Source organism: Anopheles darlingi, chromosome 2, assembly GCF_943734745.1.
Source record: "Anopheles darlingi chromosome 2, idAnoDarlMG_H_01, whole genome shotgun sequence".
In the NCBI taxonomy this organism is placed as follows: Eukaryota; Metazoa; Arthropoda; class Insecta; order Diptera; family Culicidae; genus Anopheles; species Anopheles darlingi.
The window spans coordinates 12,051,972-12,074,271 of record NC_064874.1 but is presented as its reverse complement, the minus strand read 5'-3'; the positions used below and the strand labels follow the sequence as shown (position 1 = coordinate 12,074,271).

Genomic DNA, 22,300 nt, shown 5'->3' with positions numbered 1-22,300 from the left:
GGGTGTTTGGTGATGAGGACAACGCTGTTCGCTGTCCCTGCTACACTGACTCATACGGCGACCTCTCGAGCTGAACTGATGCTCCTAATGCAAGGCAAATTAGGGGCTCTCGGTGGCAGTTGAAGCAAAGGTCCCCGAGCACCAACCGAGACCGTTTAGCATTAGGCCGCTCGCGATGGGAGCGATGGCAGCTGGTACGCGTTCGGCAATCGGCGGTCGATGCTCGGTTATCAAATATTCAAGAGGACCCCACCAAAATGAAGTCATCTTGCGGTGGTTCCAGCAGTTTAGCAACGTTCGAACAACGTTTTACGCAGAAAAAGATGGTTTCGGTTTGAGGGGGAAAAAGGTTTGGAAATCCGCAAGCAAATGATTCCAGGAGAAGAAATGATCGAGAAATCGAGACGAGAAGGATCGGGAACCAATAAACTCCCCTCCCAAACCCTTTCGATGGAATGCGAAATTAACGAACTTATCGGAAGGTCGCATTCCCTTCCACGAACCATTGACCTTTACGCAAAGACTGACCTTCACTGAATCTACGGATGCTGCGAGGATTTGCCGTTCGGTAGGTTGATGAATTTGCTGGCCAATTCCGCGGAGCATACAGTTCAAACCATCACGGAATTCGGTCCAAAAAATTAGCTTTAATGTACAAAAAATAGCCCCGGAAGACATCATATAGGTAGCATCACGGTTGTGCCACGCTTTAGGCGGTGAAAGTGCTTTTTTCTTGACCATCAGTGGCCTAAGCTGCACACCGAATGGACCAGTAGAGCCGGTAATGACGTTAGAGAAAGTGCAGCGATTAAGTTAAGTTTGTTCGTAGATTAACTAAATCCAACCGAAACGCGCGCAGCATCTTACCCAACTACTTCACGCTCCGGAACTGATAGACCTTCCACCCCGTCCCGCAAAATAGTGTCACCGGTGGATTGGGAGTGGAAAACGGTCAACCTAAGAAGCCACTGCCGGGGGCTATTGCCGCTGCACAACCGAAAGCGACGGTTATAAGACGCTGGACAAAGTTTAAGTGCCGCGAAGTTGATGTCAATTTCACGCTCCCACTGGAACTGCGGTGGTGTTGCGACGTAACACGACGCCCTCCCCCCTTCTTTTTTGTTGAGGAAAAGCAAGAGTAAAAAATATAATAACAAAAAAGTGTCGGAGCTCTTTCATTCAACCTTACCGGGGGCTCTATGAAAGGCGGAAAACTTCAACGTTGAGAAAGCCCACCCCGACCATGAAATGACGAGCAAAGGGGCGAAAGGTACGACTCCCACGACCCCCTGCCACAGGGATACTACGCAGAATCCGCATGAATTCCGGGCCTACCTCTTTCTAAGCCTACCATTGAATGCGAAGATCCTTAAAAAAGGTTACAGAGCGCGCGGGTACTTGACGAGCTGGCAGCGTCTACGAGCTACGTCTAATACCCGAGCGCTACAACACAAAGCGTATAATGAGCTTAACGACATACGACAGGAAGGGTTCATGGGGAACGGAAATTGAAATGAAAACGCACGCAATGCTTGACACAAATTGAAAGATACTCCTTCCGAGCACCGAGAACGAACAACAGGGACCTGGTAACACGGGTCCTGCCAGCAAGGAGTTGGACTACAAGTGCTTCATTGTTGAAGTGTCCTTTTCAAAAGAATGAGAACAAAAGAATGGAGGGAAATAGAATACAGGGGGGCTCTCATCACCAGTGTGGACCTCCGTCATCCACACCGTCATCCTAGTGCCAGTGTTGGCAGTAAAATTGCACTCACTTTAAAAGGCTCGCTTGCAGCCAATCATCATCTTGTCGTTGCTTCATGAGACTGTCCACAGTACCGTGCTGGTGGTGGTGGTCGCCAGCAGGAGGGATGGTTATGGAAAATGGTAAACATTTTATCGTTCTGAGCTTTATGGCGTCACTCTCAAATTGGCCAACGGAATGGTAACGCCATCATCCCAGCGCCATCCCGCCACCACCCCGTCGCGTCACTGCAGAAGCTGATAGGTGCCAACACCACGAAGACCCCGACGAGAGCGTACCGAGACAACCAAAGCCAAGATCGCGCGAATCGAGCTCCTTCTTGGTTGTGAAGGTAAAGGCGCCTGCTTTGTGTTTGAGGTTTTGATCGGCCCAACACGTCTAAACTGTAAACATTAAACTCTCATCCTCACGGTGGCGCCTGCTGGGATGATGTGGCCACAGCATCGTCGTACGCTCGATGGCGAAGAAAGTTGTTGGATGATGTTTTGGAGTTGGCCAACGAAGGGGGAAACCTGCTCATATTGCGACCAAAACTTTGCCCATTGTGTCGCGTCAGACAGCTCCGGTAGCTCGCTGCTGATGGTGGTGGTGGTGCATCTGGTGCAGAAGCCGGAACTTTTCGCTTAAACAATACAAAAGCAAAAGCATGCCGTGGCGTGGCGTGGCGTGGCGTATCCCAGGGCGTGCAGTGAGCCCCTGCGCAAAAAACATTGGCAGAACTCCGGTAGAACCCGAGAAGCTGCCTCTGGAGCTGGAAAAGGGAGGATAAAGTTTTCCCTTACCTTGATGAAATTCAATTACACCTTTAAATCCTGACCGGGCCGGGTGTACAGTGACGTAGAGGTCGCCGTGAACAGGGAGAACATGGAGCCCCCTCCGGAGCACTGCAGCAATGTGCAAGTGGCGCAGTGGTGGTTTTGTTCCCACAGTAGTATAGACACACTCCGGGGAGGTCCTTGCTCCTGGACTGGAAAGACACCGGAGCTCGACTGTGGCGCTAGTAGCTTGATAGCGGCTAAGCTGAGCGGCAGCGCTTTCCAGCAGGACGGCCTGGGGCCCGGGGCCCGGGGCCCGGGGAAAACACAAATGGAAAATCAGAAATCCTCTCTCGCCCATTGTGCTCGTGGCTGGCTAAAGTTGAGCGTTCGTCATGCGTTATTCAGAGGATAATGGGGCGGCGTAACTTTGGCGAAAAGTTTTGCGCAGTGGAGAAGGTGGGTGAGGCTCCTGATGGCCACCGCTTGATGGGAATGCAATCGCGACCGAAAGATCGGTCCGGTTGCGATGCGATCTCACAGGTAGGCGTTCGGCGCGCGAAATGTCCACCATTACGTAACGAGCGCGCCAGCGCCAGCGACATGAGCGCTACCGACCGCTTAAGTGGCGACTCCTTCCATGCTGGAGATGATTTCATAACCGCCGCGATTCGCGAGCGCACACACACACACACACATACACATACACGGAGACACACGGCTCCAAAGGTGGCTGGTTGGGTGGCGCAGCTAACTGGCACACCTGACGGCAGGTTGACGATGAGGTTGATGTCATCCGTTTTGCGCCGTTGCGCCCCGTAAACACTACATTCCGAGCCGGCGACGATCCGGCGAACAGACTTGAGGTGAGCGTTTGATGTCGTGTCGACCGTGACGAGACCACCGTGACTACTCTCGCTATCAGTATGCTGCTGCTGCTGCTGGGTTACCGAAAATATGCGAACTCGCGCTTGTCATGTTATCAAAACCGTACCGTACCGTACCTCGAGTGGGTGCGTCCTTCACTGTAACCTTCCATGGCGCGGCACGTTGATAGCCATATATAGACACGACGACCCTGCTGCTGCTGCTGCTACTACTGCTGCCCCGCCCTGACTCTCATTTGGACAAGTATTTCAAAATACTTCAAGCGTTTCATGCAGTCAAGGAGCGTGGTACCGGTCGAGGAAAAGGGGAATGGGGAAAGGGTGAGGTGATTATAACCCTTTGCCGAAGGGTAATTAAACGAAAACCACACCCTGCGACGGTCTGCCATAGGCTGATAGTCACCTTAGTATATGTGTGTCCAACTATTACGCCGACGATGATGATGATGGAATGTCACCGCGGTGAATGGCAGTCCGACGACAATTCGCAATTCCAATCGACGTCGATGACGATTGGTGAAACCGTTGCAACACATGTCAGATATGACAGCCGTGAGTTGCCTCGTTGATTCGCAGAAACACAAACTTCATTATGGATTTGTGGTCACGTCAATATAGACACCAGCATTCGTTTCGAATTCCTTTTTTGAGTTGCTCTGCATATTTGTAGAAGTAGCGTTTGAATGCTTGTTGGTTGGATAAGGAATGTTGGAAATCCTTCGAAAGTATTTCGAGACCTTCGACTTCATGCAGGAGTACTATGCAAATGGACTACACACAAATGCAAATGCATCTAAACACCATCTCAATTGTTGAGGGAACATGGAAGTCTCCAATAAAACGTCCAGAGAAATCCGGAACTTCCTTTGCGGACTTCTCCAGAGGAAAACAATCGACGGCCGGGGGCTGGCACTCTTGTTGACCTCATTGGCGGTTGGATGCGATGCCATTCTTCTCCCATTTCCGAGCCCATTCAACTGCGTTTTCTGTTGGAAAATCACAAAACGGAAGTCTAGCTTTTCCTTCCTTCCAAGTTCCATTCCATCTATTCCCCACATTGCTCCAAGGTGCGTGCATACTTTTGTTCATTTATAACGTTCCTTCCCCTTCCCCGTCCGACTACTGCACGACGGCACGACACGGTACATTGTTAGTGTTTGCATGCGAAGCAGGCATGCCATGCCACGGTGTGGTGCATTGTTGGGTGCGAAAAATATGGAAAAATTGGAAAATACCAAGGTGCGTCAGACGCTCAAGTCAGACGGCTACCGTCCGTCCAGACTGGGGTCGACTTCAAGTTTTAACATCCATTAAGTTAAGGGCCTCACGAGGGGTGACTGTTAGTCATTGCATACACCACCACCGAAGCGGGGTGTTAATTAAGAGTCGGTAGAAAACCTGGCGGTGGAAAACCAAAACGAAGTACCTCAAACACCCCACGGTGGCGACCTGTGGCAATTGTTGATGGCGACTTCCAGAACACCAAGGTCAGGTGAGTTCGAGTGTATAGTGCGTGCTGTTTACGTCGCTATATAGCGTGCCGTGTGTTTATGATGGATTTCGCCTGGCCAGCGGCATTAGTATTCCACCAACGTTGTCGCCGCACCCAACGGGCATCGCTCAGCATGCGATGGAGTGACCAAAATGAGGGCCGCTCATACTTTTTAAAATGGCACTCCGATGGTCAAACTATGGGGCCGAAGTTTGCAGCTATCAGTTTTTCGATATCTATCAGGTGTTCAATCGCTGACCTCTTTCGCCATAGAAATCGAAAGTTTATGAAAAACCTTATCATCGGAAAATTGACGCTGCCCGTGGGCTTAATTGCTACCGAGTGATGCACTCTCGCGAGCATCAGGTTCAAGCACGAAAAACCAATCATTAAAACTTGTTGCTGCGCGAGAGAGAAAAGACTCACTCATCAACCATCCCATCAGTCAGGTGAAGAGATGAAAAGCGAAAAGGGATGGACGGATAATTATAAATGTTTCTCTGCGAGGTGTGAAGATAAAGGATGGCTACATGAATGCGGTGGTCAGTTACGTAAAGCGCTCTGCCAGCATTACACCACCAGGGTGTGTGTGTGTATGTGTGTGCCTCAGACAAGCTGACGGTCCAGTGTCGGTCGGTTTCATCGGTTTTGAAATCATAAATAGAGATATCGTGCCCGCTGCAGTTCACGATCCCGATTTGGAAGGTTGTTTATGATAGCCGATAGTGATCGTCATTGTAAACACCATCATTTGATAGTTTAATAAACACCTAGTATACCTTTTAAATGGAATAATAAATCGCATAACAGAAAAAGTTTGATTGTCGAATGCAGATCTTGCTGATATGACTTATTGTTTTGATGTTTTAATGCTTCAAAAGCTATTCCTCGCAGCATAAATATATGCTTGATCTTAGAAACGTTTTTATGAGATTATTTTGAGTTTCACTTAGAGCACGATAGATGCTAGGATAGAAACTGAATAATACTATCAAGCAAACAACAATGCGCGAGTTCCGCATCTCAACATATTTTATTTCCTCATGCTCTGCTATCAATATCCTAATTAAAAGCCATGTACTCCAAGGCTGGTGTACCAACCGTACAACCATGTTTGTTTTAATTAAGTCGACACACAACATGCTGCAAACTTCAAACAATGCAGAGCGACATCTCCCAACCGCAGATATTATTGTGGTATTTGATCACAAAAACAGCCATTAATGGCGGTCAGGAGAGCTTAGCTCATTACAAGGAACGAAAGTGGGTTAGACGGTGGCAGCAGCGGTAGCGGAATTGTAATAAATCTATCACCACATGAACACCTTTCTCGCTTTTCAGACTCATTAAACCACATTCACCACGGAGCTGCACTCGAAAGCCATTGTTTTTTTTTGTGCTTTTGCTCGCACACACCGCACAATGTGCGGTGCAATTTAGCAAAACTAACGTCCATCCCTTCCATCCCTCTCTCTCGACAAAAGGGACTAACCGGACCGGTCACTGGTGGTGGTTTTTTTTGCCAAACCGCACCTTCCAACGAGTTGCCAGCGTCCGAAACCGAAACCGCGGTCCCGCTCCATATCACCGGTTGATTAGCGAAATGGCACATCGTCGGGCGCACCACGACCCCGTAACGAAGGTTTTCTCTTTTATGGTTCGCTTCCCCGTGGGTTTCCCTGACCTGACCTTAATGGCCACGACCACTGGTCGTGGCCGTACCGTGTTGACGATGCTTTGTATGATGCCACCTGCCGCCAATCGGTGATGATGATGCTGATGATGATGATGACGATGATGATGACGATGATTGCGGAATTGTAGTAAAGCCGGATCGGTCGGAATTGTAAAGGGAATTTAAGTGACCACTAAGCGGCCGAGAGGTGGTAGTGGTACTGATTGGTCCCCGATTGTCGTCATTGGTGGTGGTGGTGGTGGTGGTGGTAACGGGTGTGCGCTTTCCGAACCATTTCACACCTCGGTGACTACGGTGAAGATAAGCGACGAACCCGGCCAAACCGATGCCGACCACAGATGACCGGGTTCACACTTCCGTAACCGTGCACAGCACACATGAGAGGAGGGGGTATGCGGAACTGGGGAACAGAGGCAGAACTCAACGGTCCGTGGTACGGTGTGACCGAGTTTCGCTCGGGACGTTGTGGATTTTCTAAACATTTCCTTTTCTTGGAAACGTTCGGCAGTCGGTCAAGCGAACGCCTCAAGCTATGCACACGCGTAGCAGTCTCGTATTCTGCCGCCTGCTACGCTCTGCTCCTTCTCTAGCAGCAACGGTGGTGCACCGCATGATCGCTGGTTGCTTCGATTTATTGGCAGCCGTGGTGGCGCGCTGTGCGCCTGCAGCAGTCAGCACCAGGGAACGGAAACCACGATTAGCATACAATCGATCGAGGTCACGGCACGACACGATGAGACATGCCGTGCCGTACACGACACGAAACGGGACGCTAGAGAGAAAGTATGGCTGCGGATCCGGGGCGGCAGAAAACGAAAGGCCCTCCGGTACCGGACGCCGACGGCGAGCACTTTGGGGGGTGTGGATTACTTATTTCGTGAATTTCGCACCGTTGTCGGTGCAATGCACACGAAGCGAAGGAGATTGCAAGCGATGAAACATTCCAGATGCGTTGCCGCGCACGGCGATCGATACACGCCGTGGTGCACGTCATCGCGCAGAGTGACAGCCACACACACACACACATGCACGTGAACGCAAGCGTGTTTCCAACTTTCTCCAAACCAGTTCAGCCACAAAGAGAAGACGGAAGAAGGGTGGACGGAGGTGCCAGAGGTTCACTTTCACCCTCGACGATCGTGAAATCGAAACGCCGTCGCCACAGCACCAGCTGTTGCGAACCGGACCTCGCCGTCCGTCTTCGGTAGTTGTCGGAGTCGGAGAAGATGTACCGCTGTACCGCTGTCGTTCCCGGCTCTGTGTGACTCACGGACTTCCGGATTTCCGGTCACAGAAGATTGCGTAGCGAAGCTGATTGCGACCGGTCGTTCGCCGTTGGTTGCTTGCGCAGCTCAAGGGGAGGGGAGGTCGGTTTTTGGCCAGTGAGCATCTTCCGACCGTCGTTGCCGTCGTCGTCGTTCGGTTTCGGACTGACCTTCTGCATCACTTGGTACAGTTACGGTTGATTGAGCAGCAGCATTGCCGCCGCTTTCGAGTACACCACTGGCCGGGCCAGTAACGAGGGACTCCGGCTGTGTGTGTGCATTCGATTGGAAGCATGCCAAGGTGTGTGGCTACGGTTGACTGGCCACAGAAACAACTGGTCTCTTGCCGTCTCTCTGTCTCTCTGCATGACCGATTTGCAGTACAGAGCAGCCGGTGGTCAATTGGCTGGCGTACTCGATTGTGTAAAGTGCTGCTGTCCATGTACCCAAGCGGTTGCTTATCAAGCTGTTGTTTACATTGGCCAAGCGATCCCATTACAAAGTACTTTGCCAAAGAAACTTCACTCGCAGTCCAGAGTCTCTTCCCTCGCGTCCCACGAACCGAATGTCATTTTGACCAAAACAAACTCATCTTACTCTTCTTCCATGGAACCGCGGAATCGTCGGACAAAAAAACACTTCTGTCTCCAGCAGGGGAAGGAAAAAAGTCCCCCCCCCCCCAGTCCTGTAGGGTCCGAGGACCATAAAACTTGGACGCAACTTGAGCCATTAGCGACATGAAATCGCGTCCCGAAAATCAAATTTCCATTTCCACAACACAACCAACACGGTACAGGACGGAGTGTCCGACGGGATGACGGTGGTGGTGGTGGGCAAATTGGTTTTGCGAATTTGCAACGCTCATTACGAAGAACTTTTTCTTTTTGTTTTCTTCTTCTCTTTCTTGTGATTTTTTTTTTTTGGGGGGGCCTCGGGACTGGGGAGGATGCCAACTCCAAGGGTGCGAATCGAGAACAACCATTTTCCTCTTGGGGGCTCCCTTAACCGCAGAGGCAGAGAGGGGGCTCGAGGTGCAGGCTGGTGTTCCGGTACCGCTTTTACCGCTTTTATCACGAAAACCAAACGGTGCGTATCGTCAATTAACATTTTAGCAGCCAGCAAAGCAAGCCGCCGCCATTCGTAAACCGCCATTTCCTCCATAGCCAAAAAATAAGGGATGGGGAGTGCGGGGAAAGAGGGACAACCTTTTTTTCTCTTACTTTGTTTTCCATTTTTTCCTTCTTTTTCTTTTTCCTTGGGCACTTCCGTTTCATATTTTACCAACTTTGCTTTGGTGCGGTAAACCTTACTCCTTATCGGTCCATGCTATTGCCGTTTGCCTTGACAGGAATGCCTTGGGGCCCTTGGGCGTGCGTAAGAGAAGTTACCTCGGCGAATTCCGAGTCGCGATTGTTCACGCGGGCCAATCTCGGTAGCAAAACATTAAAAAACCGACAACAAACGACAACAGCAACCAGCACCACCACCACCACTACCACAAGGTCTGAACGTCAATTCAATTGGATTCCACAATGTTGTGCCGTACGGCTACAAGTGGCGCACGAAGCTCGGAGGAGTACTCGAGCGAGGAAGTGATAGGCCGCCGCTTTGATGCTGCACTTATTGTGTTTTATTCCCGGCGTTGGTTCGGGGGTCTCTGGATTGTTGATTTGGATGCCGGACGCCAGAGGTCAGAGGCCCGGGATGGTGCACAGAGAGATGATTTGATTTTGCGCGAAATTTTCCGGAAAAAACCTTCCGCGTACCTGTTTTTTCTTTTTTTTATGATTTTCTATTCTACGGAGCGGTGCCTAGCAACAGCATGGCAGGGGATGATTTCTCTAGAGAACGTCATCGTGGTGTCAGAATTGCAATTTAAAAAACAATTTCCTGCTCATCAACTTTTGCTCTCGCTACATTACTTACGCTTTACGACGTTTAGTCGACTACAACAGACTATGGTAAGAGTGGGGAGGAGATGAGCTCCTGAAAGTCATGCCGCAAAGTGTTATGATCTGGTCTGGATCTGAAGATCAATTAAGTCCGGTCTGAGGGTTCAAAATAACAAGTTTGATTGATGAGATGAGGCGTTGTACTTACCACTACTACTAATACTGCCACTACTGCTATTGTTATCATCTATCGGTGTACTGTTGCTGGCGCTGAACTGCAGACACAGCAGCCCGGCCACGAGGAGCAGGGGCGCTCCGTGGCGACGGCAACACTTGTCCAGTAGTCGATCGATCTGCTTCATCGTGTACTCATCGAGCTCTCTGTGAATCGTGAAAAATCATGAAAAAACACAAAACGAAACAACATTAGAATTTAGCGGTACTAGCGGGTGTGAAAGATGGGAGGGGGTGTGTTGCACCAGCTCCAACAGAAGTAGAAAACGATGACGACGCGGACGCCGACGAAGAAGCGCCAATCCAGGACAGCGCACACGGTCCAAACGGCGCGGTCACTCGGTAATGCCACACGCGATGTCGATTTTAAGCCGCCGTACGGACGTTACGATGTGAAATGCAAACGCCGTAGCCAGGGCGTACTCATTACCGAGCGATGGCCGGACTGGCCAGCCAGATGGATGCACACACAGACGTAAGCCAACCAATCCATCTCGTGGTCGTGGTCGTCGTCGTCGTCGTCGCCGTCGCGGTGATTATCCAAGCATGCCAATGCAGCCGAGCATACGAGGGCATCCCATGCAACATGCGCTGGTGCTACGGTGCACGGCATTACGGTTACGGTTCAAACATTACGACGATGATGGCGGCGACTCGGCCATTGTGTTAATAATTAATCGCTCAGCACATTCACGCACGCACGAACGGACGCACGCACGGCCGAAGCGCACGTGAGTGTCTCGTAATCGGATTTCGAGGGAAAAACCACCGGACCACCACGGACCGCGTGATCGCGAAGCGCAACGCAAGATGGGCGTACCTCTGGTGAGCGAAGCTTTCCATCAGTATCCGCCTTCCATCGGTGACGAATGTGCCGACGGGGAAAACCACTCCATACCCTCGGGCCGAGCTATCGAAGGGCATGGCAGCGATGAGTAATGTATGTGTGTGTGTGTGCGTTTGTGAGGTCACGTTTCGAATTTTGATTTCAATTCCACCTCCCGCTCCTGCTGTTCCTCCTCCCCCAATGGCCGCCAGTTGAAAGAGCAATGCATACTTCGCTTATCCCCATTGTTTGACAGTCGCATCAAATCGTCGCTGACGTGTCACGTGTCAAAGTGTCATCGGTTTTTGTTTCAAAACAGGCAGCAGCAGGCGTTGAAACCGAGGACTAGGAGGAGGAGAAGTAGTCACACACGTCCAGCACCACCACCACCACCACCACCAGCATCCGGAAAGTGATTTGTCAACAAGAAATGGTTGAGCAACATTGAGTGATCATACAGCCCACAAACCAGACCAGACTAGAACGACGCACCGACTGAATGTCCTGATTGTCGATACCAATCGGTGGGCGGCAACAGAAAAGAGAGAGAGAGAGAGATGAGAACGTGATGCGAACAAATACGGGAACAATCGATGCTCATTTTTCATTGCACGAACAGCATTGATTGCTTTTGATAAGGAAGGTCACAAGAAGCCGGCATCCTCGCTCCTCACTCACTCACTGATTGTCCTCAATTTTATGGTCCCGAACTTGAAGTTGGCCGTCGCCAGAGCCCGGGAAGAAGCCGAAGGTAGAACATGGCAACCGGAAAACTGTCTGCGAGATGGCGAGAACGACGAACGGGAGAGTGGTTCTCCGGAAACAACCGTTGATTGCGGTTGCGGTTGCCGGTGATGCCGGACAGAGTCTCCCGGACTTGTTGGAAAAGTGCGATCCCAGAGGCAGAGAGAACGACCGGAGAAAGAAGCAAATTATAAACGTTATTAAAACTTTGCCCGCGCCTTGCGGCATAAAGTGCAACAGAGAGAAAAAGAGAGCGAAAAAGAGAGAGTAAGAGAGAGACGCCTCGTCATCCAGGAAGTTGGCATCCTCTGGGTTCGGTCTATCAGATCAGACCGGCCAGGAGTGGGACCGAGAAAGGAAAGAAAGGATGCGAGCTGGAGCTGGTTTTTATTGGAGTTCTACGATGTGCAAACCGTCGTCGTTGTCCTCGTTGTCGGTAGTTTGTTAGTTTCTTTTGCGCACTACCGGAGACGTACTTCAATTTAGCTGTCAGGCAATCGGAGTTATGGCTAGCGTAGGTGGCCGAGGACCTAACCTGGGACCAAACGGTAGCATCCCTACCGCTCAAGGGGCACCGACGGCAGGACGTCAATCTTGTGCGGTTAATTAGGTGGCCGGAAGTTTGTAGCGCTGCTTGCGGCGAGGCTTGAGTCGGTGACTAACGTGAAGTGAAATTGTAGAAGACAGATCCTGGCTGGCCATCTGCCAGAGTGCTTCATCGGGTTGGGCCGAAGGATGAGCGCTTCCGCCGAGTACTCTCCGCACCACCGTTCCTACTTCTCCGCTCTCGATCCGCTCGGACGGTCAGGATAAATTATTCGCCTTAGAGCGAGATCTGGAGAACAATGCCATTATGATTCTCTTTTGTTTTGAAAACCATCGCCATCCACGGCTTAACGTGCTTTGAAGCCGATAATGCTACTTCTGCTGATGGAGAATGGCCTGCTGGTGCGGAATCCGATTTGCTTGAATCGTCATTCGAACAATAGGCGAGATCATTATTCATATCAGTGCAACCGGAAAGTCGAGGGAATGCGCAAACTATGGAAAGTGCTTCAAGTATTCCAGTTCGGCGAAATGATAAAGACAGAAGTTTCATCGCCGGGTAACGACAGAACGATAGAATCGTAGAACTGGATGAGTAATGTTGTTTCAAGTTTAAGTACATTGCACAAAACTGTGTATCCTCTTGACAAATTCATAGATTAAATCACTGCTCCAAAAGAAGAGCCAACGTTGAAGCTTTGCTCGAGGTCAACTAATGGAAAGAAAAATTAAATCCAAACATTGACTTAGTGCTGTGTCTCTCGGACAACACGCAAGTTCGCTATGCGAGTCAGTTTCTCGGAAACGAAAGCTTGTCAGAAATTTCCATCAGCAGCACTGTCCGTTTACAATTGAAAACCCCATTCCAGCAAAAGATCCTGATGAAGAAAACGAAAGTTCTCGAGAATGCTCTGAATTCGCGGATATTCTGTAGGGAGAGAAAGTCCACAATGGTCGTAGGTTATGATTAGAAGCCGTAAATACTCCATTGTCACATTGTTTCCGAACATACGTCAGGACGGACTGTTCATGCCTCGTCTATTGACATACATGACAATCAGCCATTCACAACGTTCGCGAACTCCGGTGTTCCAGCAAACAGAACGAACTGTGCTGCTCGACAAAGACGCAGAGCGTCGTGGGTTGTGTTGTGTGGAAGAGTGGAAAAAGATGAGTCCCGCGAGAAATCGCAGCCCATCCATCATTCCGCCCCCATTCCGGAAGAGGAGGCGGTCGTCACGCCGAAAGCTATTTGAGTTCCCAGGAGAAATCTCTGTCTCTGCGTCTCGTACACCCTGGCTTCTTGGCTGGTCATATTTCGTCTACGAATCAACATATATGCGCTCCCACATTGATGCAAGTACCATACATTCCACGGCGTCGTCGAGTCCGCTTCCATCTACGCCACCACCTGCTGCCCGCGCAATGTCAACGCCCAAGCGCCCAACTTCTTCATCGACAGCAATTCCGGGCGCGTGTACGGAGCTTCCTGTCCGTGGAATGCCTTCATTTTACGTTCCATTCGCAAACTGCAAACAATCAGCTAGAGTGGCGAACGAAAGGCAGACCGTTTGCACTAAAAACATCTCGCGAAACTCACGACCTCGCTTACATTGAAGTAGTCCCACTTCCCCCGCCTCGTGCCATCTGCCGGTGGCGTCTGTAAACGGAAACCGGAAAAGGCATTCCTTCATTTGAACCTTCGCCGAGGTGGCCAGGGGCAGAGAACAATTTATTCACTTCCTTGGCATAATGTTCTGGCCCCAAAACAGAAGGTCACAAAGGACGAAGAATGGCCAGGTGGCTGCTGCTGCTGCTTCCGCTCCAGGAATCGTTTCGTAGCAGGATACGTTGAAGTTTTGGAATATCCGGTAAAGTGAGTTCACGAAGAATGTCGCGCGGTCGCGAAAATCAACGTTCGCGCTGGCGTGAGTCAGAAGGAAAACATTCCTTCCCCGCCCTCCCGAGCCCCGCGGCACATCTCGCCCACTGAGGAGGGAGTGTAAATGGAGAAGGAAACGTGGAGGAAATTAAAATTTAATTTCAATCTTACACCAAACCCACCACTGCAGGAGTCGACGTTTGCTGCAGTGTCCTGATATGGATTGTCCTCCGGAGGACCCGTATACCGAGCGTGGTAGACGTGACCGACCGAGTGCAGTTTAGGTAAATAGCGACCTAGCGGGGGCTTCCTTATTCGCTATTTGCCTTTCGTTATGTACGTTCGTACGGTGGCGGTGTTTGTGTTCCACAGGACACTGTATGGTATCCCTTGGCCGAGATGAGGTGTCGTCTGCAGTACAAACAGTGCGCACCAACCGAGGAGTAACTTTCTTGCAGCACAAAGGTGAACGGAAGGTAACGAGCGTGAAACACCTTGGTGCATTAGGTGAATACAATTATGCTTTACAGCGCCAGGGCTTCGCCGTAATGGCGTAGAAAGTTTGCCCTGGCCGGTATGTTCGTGTGCCAAAGATTAACTCAACATAACGCGTTCGCCTGGGGGGCAGGACGATGCAAGTTGTATGAGGGCTTCATTAGAGAATTCATTAGAGAGATCGTCTTATGGCACGTCTGCTATCGGTGCTCTTCTTCAACACACGCTGCTCTGTTTTGCTCGTTGGTTCGTCGTGAGCTGTCTTTCGTCTGAGGCGAATGCAAAACATCGTGCTACAACGCAAGTAAAGACAAACAGGTATCTTACGGCGGACCGTGGATTGTTTATCCGGAAGACGCGATTACAGTATCTTGGATTTCTTGGAATAAGCACCAGTAGGCCATTCACACAGTCAGACTCATTCGGATGTGCAAATACATGCCAAGCCACACAGGGCACAGAGCATGCTGTGGAATAATTCAATTGACAACCGAGTTTTATCGTGCCTCCAAGGACATCTCCATCGAGTGTGAGTAGCGCAAATGCCTCATAGGAAATGCCCCGGTCTTTAGAAGAAGTCCTCCGGTATCGTCTGTTGTTTCTTGAGGCAACCCTTGGCCGATTCCGTTAGTTGCTTCTCGTTCTGTTCCAGCAACCGGCGTCGCTTGACGACACACTGGTCGTACTTGTCGACCCGCTCCGTCAGTTGGCCAGAAACCTTGCGCATCTCCTGGGTAAGACGATCCTGGGCCTCGGTTACACCCTTCGCCAGATTCGCCATCGCACTGCCGACGCACGTGAGAAAACTACGCCCCAGTCCAGCATCCCGGTCGAGGCAATCGTCAATCTTCCGGAACGGTCCATTCATCGAGCGCTGGGCCTGATCGACCGACTGCCGCTGTTTGGCCAGATCCTCCGCGAACCGATCGTTGCACTGTTCCATGTTCTGGCGCAATTCCTCTTCGTACTGTTCGATCCGTGAGTGTAGCAGCTTCATGCACCGATTCTCATCCGGCAGACACACGTCCCGGTACTCGACGAACTCGTTCTCGAACCGTTCCCGAACACTCGTATTGATCTCGTCCACCTTTTGCTTCACTCGTTGTACCGCCTGGTGACGTAGCTGTTCGAATTTGGCCACCGCACTGCGCCCATACCCTTGCACCTTCTCTTTGATACCGATGAGCAGCTTCTTGACGTTTTCGCCGATACGAAAGATGTTGGGGCTGAGGAATCCACTCGATAGTTTGTTGAACATCTCCGGCAGATTCGGTGGCTCGTGGAGTTTCTCTCCACCGGGGGCCGACGGTGGTTCCAGCTCGTGCTCCAGCTTTTCGTTCATCACGACCGGATCGGTGGGAAGTACATCCTCGACGCAACTGGTCGGTTGCATGGTATGGACCTCCTCCGAACCTTCCTCCTCGTTCAGGGCATCATTTCCCTTTTGCGTCGTGGCGTTTGGATTTTCAAATTGCTACAACGAGAGCGATGATGGTCTATGATCAAGGTTCACCTGTCACATCTTACCTCAAAAATGTCAACGTGTTCGGTGCTGCTGATGGTTACTAGCGTTGCGATCAATCCAAGGAGCACTAGATGCCAAAAGTGGTGTCCGTGAACCATTTCCACCAACGTTGACGTCCGGTGTGAACTGAAGTGAACGCCCGGTCCGTGAGTGGCCAGGAGTGTCCGTCCGTGCCAATCAGTGGTTCGATAGGAAATCGATTGTCAAGCCCAAGCCAGAAGCTACAATGTCACCTACACCTCGCATCACACGATATCAGGGCACAACGGCTGTGGCAATAGTTTGCTTTCCCTTCTCCGGGCGGTGATGTTTACACACATATCGCAGGCACATGCTGTTGACATTTCAATCGCAATGTATGACGGTCGATTTATCTGCTCCTTTTTTTTTTCTTTTTCGCATTCTGGTTCCCCGGAAACGGTCAACCGGCAGACAGCCGGTTCAGAAGCGCCTTTGGCAACGGACGTTCCACGCGATGAACTCAAACAGGTTGACGTTGCCCGAGGATGATGTTTTTGTCCCCCCAACGTTGGTGAAAAGTTGGTGTCTCGCTCGCTCGCTGTGGTCCGGAAACAATTTTGAGATGTCACCACAAAATTAAACGATACCGGTCAATCACGGGTCCAAAGCGGTGGGGTCGAAGTCTGGGTGCTTCCCGGGACTCTGGGATTGACAGACTGATGGCGTTGAGGACCGTAACCGTTACGCGTCTTGAATATATTTCAAATCAAGTCTCTCCGCAGGGACCGTTGCGTTGTTACGATGCTCTCTCTTTCTCTCTCTCTCTCTCTCTCTCTCTCTCTCTCTCTCTCTTTCTCTCTCTTCCCGGGGCAATAAAGTTGCGCCGAGATTGACGAGCTTGCCCCGAACGAATTGGTTGCGAATGATGCGTTTGGTCGCGAGAGAAAACAAACGTCGACCCACGGCCGTCGTCGTCGTCGTCATCGTAGTAGTCCTCACGTTGTGAAAATCCAATCACAACCAATCGAACTCGAACAATTCAATTTCCGGGATCGGGCTACCGGTGGTCCCGTCGTGGATTCGATTCCATCCAGATTCCATTCGTCCATCGTCACACCGAATGGTGGCAGCACAACATGTTTGCGCCCCGGCCACTGGAAGCTGTGTATCGTTTTGGAAGCTACTGTGCTTCGAGTCCTGTTCGCTTCGGTGATGCAAAGTAATTTATGCAGAAAATTTATGATTTATGAGCAAAGGCCCACCCGTGGCACCTCGTGGCACGCGGAAGCATAGCACTTCCGCACCGAACTTTGCACACATAGCGGCACATCAACACCAACCTTTCTACCTCTCTCTCCGAGGGTTAGGGATGCCCATCGAAGATGAGTTCCCTTGGGGAACGGGAAACGTCAAAGTTCAAATTAGGAATGTTTCAATCTGCAAACAGCCTCCGAAACGAGGAGAGAGAGAGAGACAGAGAGAGTTGCTTCTCTGTTTCTGGCGAAAGGCTGTCGATTTATCACCGGCTTCGACGATCACGGTATGCCAATTGGCCACCAGCACCACATAACAACTTCATAATCTTATGCAAATGAACGCTCACCGCAACCCCTTTGCTGCTGCGGTTCTGCTTGTTAAGTGCACAATCCATCGTCGGATGCGGCCGTTGTGGCGGAGTTTGCGTAGGACGTTAGACACCACAACCTGCCCGACTGGTGGTGGTGCTGATGGGATTCTAGAAAGCTTAAATCAACACAGCGTGTGGCTCGAAAGGCTGGCGCCGTTTGCTCCACTGAACCGCAACATTTAAAATTCATGCGCCCCACGAAGGATTTAATTATCATTCTCCACAACCGCGCCGCGCGATGCCTCCTGATTCCTCGGCAACATTGTTACTGTTGCCGGCCGCTCTGTAGTGAAGCTCTGTGTGACTTTTACTGCCAAAAGCTGCTGCCATTTTGTGCGCTCCAGCCCACAGCATGCACACATACACACATACACAGGGGCTGGTCGCGCGCAAACACATTATCTCACTCGCTTGTTTATTCATGCTTATCACCATCGTCTTCGACGAAATGATGCCGCCAACGGTGGTGGTGGTCGTGATGGAGACGAGTGCGGTGTGTCTTCATCCTAAAGCAGCCTCTCCCCCCACTCGTCGCATATGTTTTCCTTCCCCCCACCGAAGCGAAGGGCTTCAGGGAAAAGTGACGTAAATATCGAGACCAGATCAGGAGCTGACATCTTAAAGAGGCCTTGGCTGACACACGCACACACACACACTGTCGGGCGCACACAAAATTAGTTGTCTAAACACGTATCGTACACATCAGCGGCAGGCTACGATGTGATACTTCCAGGAAGCTGTCCCCGAGTCTTACGTGACAGATGACACCGGCTCCGTTGCTCCGTTGTTCTGTTCTGAATCTTCCTTCCTTTTGCTGCTGCTGCTGCTGCTGCTGCTGCTCGTCAGCCACAACTCACCACAATCCGCGGTCAGGGCACGAAGAAGGGTCCGAAAAATCGTTCCAATTAGTACTTCTGTGGCCTCCAACGGGGAGAAAAGCCGGCGTGCGTTTTATCGAATGCACGTGCTTAAGACGAATGCCGCGACGATGCCTACTACGATCGTGCTTCGCGCGCTCCGATGTTGTCGCATTTCTCGCAGACGCAATTTATTACCGACGACCAAGACGACAACGATCCCTTCTGTCAGACACAACTACAGGACAAGCCTCGTTTCTGAGCTGAGCTTCGACTCCCGCGCGACTACAGCACCGGGGGTGAGAAACCATTAATTCTCTACCACTCTATCCCGTACGTTCGTTGAACCTTCCTTCCTTGAACCCTTTTGGGCTTCCGTGGCCGCGGACGAGTTGCCGTCATGGCGAGATAGAACGGAACCAGATTAAACCCTTTTTCTCTGTTCTCTCGCATGCTTTCGTTGTTGGTCTTCATCTGCGTTAGGCTTCTCACGGAATCGCCTCCGGGGGCTCCGGACCTCCATTCATTGGCATTCAATGGCGTGCGGCCAGGGCCAAGGGATAGGAATAGCATACAAAACGAGCGAACGTTGAAGAAGAGAAACCATACCCGAAGAACCCACGAGTGTCGGAACGAAGGAAATCGAAAGTAGACGGAACCACATCGGATGATCGGAGAACGGTGGAGGTCGGAGATCGGTTCCCAGATCTAGGTTAGGCTGGGTAAATGCATTGCTGGTGCCGCGCTCACGGAACCGTATCCGCGAGAGGTGAAACCGTACAAATGAACGCAAGCAGACCGAGAAGAGTGCGCCAAGACCTGTAATGCTAGGGCTCGACGATCCCGGCCATTAGTGGAGTATGCAATTGGAGAGACTCATTCTTGACGTGCAGTTCCGGCCAGTGGATACAGTAAGTGATTTGCCGATTGCCAATAAACTGACGATGGTCTGTCGTTCTACTGGTGTTAGCTCCTTCGAAACGATTCGATAAGAGACAACGAACATATGTTTTGTCCTTCGTCGATTGTCCGCAGCACGGAAAGTGAGATCCAACACAAAACATCAATTGAAATTCAATTTAATTGCCCAACCTCACTCCAACTCCAATTCCAGCATTGATTACCCCTGCGGTTAAGTTATTATTGTACCAATTCATGTCAACTAATTGCCGCATTTTCGAGAAATTGTACCACATTGGTGCGTGTGTTGGCGTGTGTTGGCGGTGAAATGACTGGCTTCACCGCAGGTGTAACCTGATACGCCGTAATCATTTTTACGCCGATGGAATGCGAAATGTATCAGAACCACATTCAAAACATTGCGCTAGGACGTCACCACCAATAACCAACAACCGATCGTTTTCGCACATTTTCAATCAACGCGTCTCCATCCGAAATGCAAATATATCCTCGACATGGGATTAAGGGCTGTTATTCCGCGTCATTCGGTGGCGGTTGAAATTGATGGCGACATCCGGCTGGAAGCAATAACAAACCATAACAACCCACTTAATAATACCGCTACTACCGCGAAGTCCCGGTCCCGCGTCGGCCCGGTTGTGTCCCTCGAGCAAACCAAGAAAACCGATTATTGTCGTCGGTCGTCGTGCCAGGAGCTTGGCCAAAATGAAGCTCAGCTTCAATCGCACCATCATCTTCTTCATTTCATCTCTAAAATCTCTTCTCGAAATCCGTGGCTCATGGCAGCCGGCAAGCTGGCAGCGAAGCGACATTGACGCGAAGGTGGTTTCACCATCCCGTGGCCGAGAGGGCTTTCGCGTGCGGATGGGGGATTAACAAGAAAATTAGCTAGCTAGCGAGCACTGTGGTTGTGTGAAAGTGAAACAAGATACACTGACATGCATGCAGCACGTAAACGCGTTGCTCTTGAAACAACGCCCGGAACATGTCGTGCCACATCCACCACCGGCACCGGAGTTGGTGTCTGGTGGTTTCATAAAGCGAAAGCGAAGCGCGATAAGATCGCTGGCGAAATTGGTTGGGAAAACGGTGCTTCACCACCCCTTTCACCCTTTACTTTTTTTTTGTAGGGCAAACAAACACACACATTAACCTCAATTATCGATATATTCGAGGAGAATGCGAAAGAAGAAGTCATAAGCGTTGGTCGCGGATGGTGCGCGTCTGCCAAGACAAACACCAATTACGGGACAACGTCGCAGACGGCGTCGTAAGCATTAACGGCCCATATGTCGACCGCGACCGCGCCAATAAAAGCTAATTCTTTGTCACCTCGTAAACCTGGTTCGTGTGTTCGTCGCATCGTTTTGTGAGCTTCGCCGCTATCCCATTGAGTAAATCTATCCGAAACAAAAATTCAAGGATTGGCTGGAACATTTTTCTACCAGACTGAGTCGCGGGTAAAGCTTTATATCAGTTTTGTTTATCTTGTTTCCACTCATTGAACCGAACACAGTGGAATCACAAAAGACCCTGTAAACTTTTCCGGCTCACCAGGCAATATGCGATGCGTTATGGAAGCCCCGGAAGTGGAAGCTCACTGCCAAGAATTCTCGGAAATACCCCGCTTTATCATGTTTCGTGTGCACCCCGTGAGGTGCTTCCGAAGCAATGTTTAGTTTAGTTAAACGATGGATCATGGATCCAACATTCTGTAAAGTGCAGCTGCTTTTACAGCTTCATCAACTCCTGCATTCACGCTGCAGGAACTCTCGAGTTCAAATTCCATGAATACATTCACTGATGCCTTCCCGTACAGGCACTTGACTGGTCCGGAAATCGGAATCGTACTCAACTCATGAGTTCTTCAGAAAACCGACGAGCAAATGTTGCAATTCTGCAACTCGTGTAACCTTCATGCTAACGTCAGCGCACCGGCCCGGAGATTGCTTTTACCGTTTTTTCCATTTTTTGTGTGTCCTAGCTTTTCCTGCAACTCAAGTCGATGCATGAGTAAGTGGACTTAGCGTGGCGAATTGGCGAAAAACCAGCTCACATGTCAATCGAAGCAGCCTCCAGCCATTGCTGTGGCAATGAGGAGCCAACGAGCGTAATTAAGTTTCATCCACTTAAATGTGTTCCCACGCTTCTTCTTGTTCTTCTGGATTCTGGCGTTTGATGTGCATTAGCCAACCTGCCCGGAGAACGTGGCAGAGACGATGCAACATTACACCTTGGGGCCTCGCTCCCAAGAGTGGTTGGTGTTGCGTTGTTGATAAATCATTTCAACCGGAGGATAACTCTTCCAGACAGCCATCATCAGCCGGGATCCAGGTTCAGGTCACGGGTTTGCCTTGTGTCTGCTACTGTTGCTCTGACTCCAGAGGTCAACTGTGCGATTAAGGTGAAAAGTGAGGGAACGTCGCATGTAAAGTAGTTACAAGAAAAGCGAACGAGAGAGAGAGAGAAAGAGAGAAAAGATGCCATCCGTATCCTTAAGCATCGTACCAGAGGACAAGTGAAGGCGTAAGATATCCGCTCTGCCACATCGTTGACTCCATCCTGGCTAACCGAGAGTGCGTGTGTGTGTGTGTGTGTTGGATAAGCCATGTCCTACACATCACACAAGCGAACAGCAGCCCCAATGTCACACGCCATTCAGACCGTTGCCTGGTGTGCCGCTCTAAATTATGGCCCTCTAACACTTTCCCGGACCGGATTTATGCTCTCGCCGGTAAGGTAAACATAGGGTTTTATCTAATTTTCCCATATTTACATGCAGACGAGCTGATGCTCAGGTGCTGTATGCTTGAAAGCAATTGACCTTCCCCATGACCTCAGCGCCTGTGTCCTGTGAACTGAACTGAACCGAATGTTTGATGAACCGAACCATACCACAAGTGGTTGGAATGAGGAAATTCATTTTCATT

The 22,300-nt window shown here is 50.5% G+C and overlaps 2 protein-coding genes across 2 annotated transcripts in view; both read right to left on the bottom strand.

Annotated features, from left to right (window-relative positions):
* The window catches only part of LOC125948474 (uncharacterized), a 43,552-nt gene that overhangs the window by 7,784 nt on the left and 13,468 nt on the right, over positions 1-22,300 (bottom strand). The window contains exon 3 of the mRNA XM_049674590.1: positions 9,961-10,133. Within this exon, the coding sequence (XP_049530547.1) occupies positions 9,961-10,114 (154 nt within the window). The 5' untranslated portion in view covers positions 10,115-10,133. The remainder of the gene's footprint in view (positions 1-9,960; positions 10,134-22,300) is intronic.
* LOC125948480 (uncharacterized) lies at positions 14,945-16,200 on the bottom strand. Its single transcript, XM_049674597.1, has 2 exons — positions 16,007-16,200; positions 14,945-15,953 (listed from the first exon to the last, which is right to left on the bottom strand). The coding sequence occupies exons 1-2, from the start codon at positions 16,100-16,102 to the stop codon at positions 15,048-15,050; spliced, it is 1,002 nt and encodes a 333-aa protein (XP_049530554.1). The 5' UTR covers positions 16,103-16,200; the 3' UTR covers positions 14,945-15,047.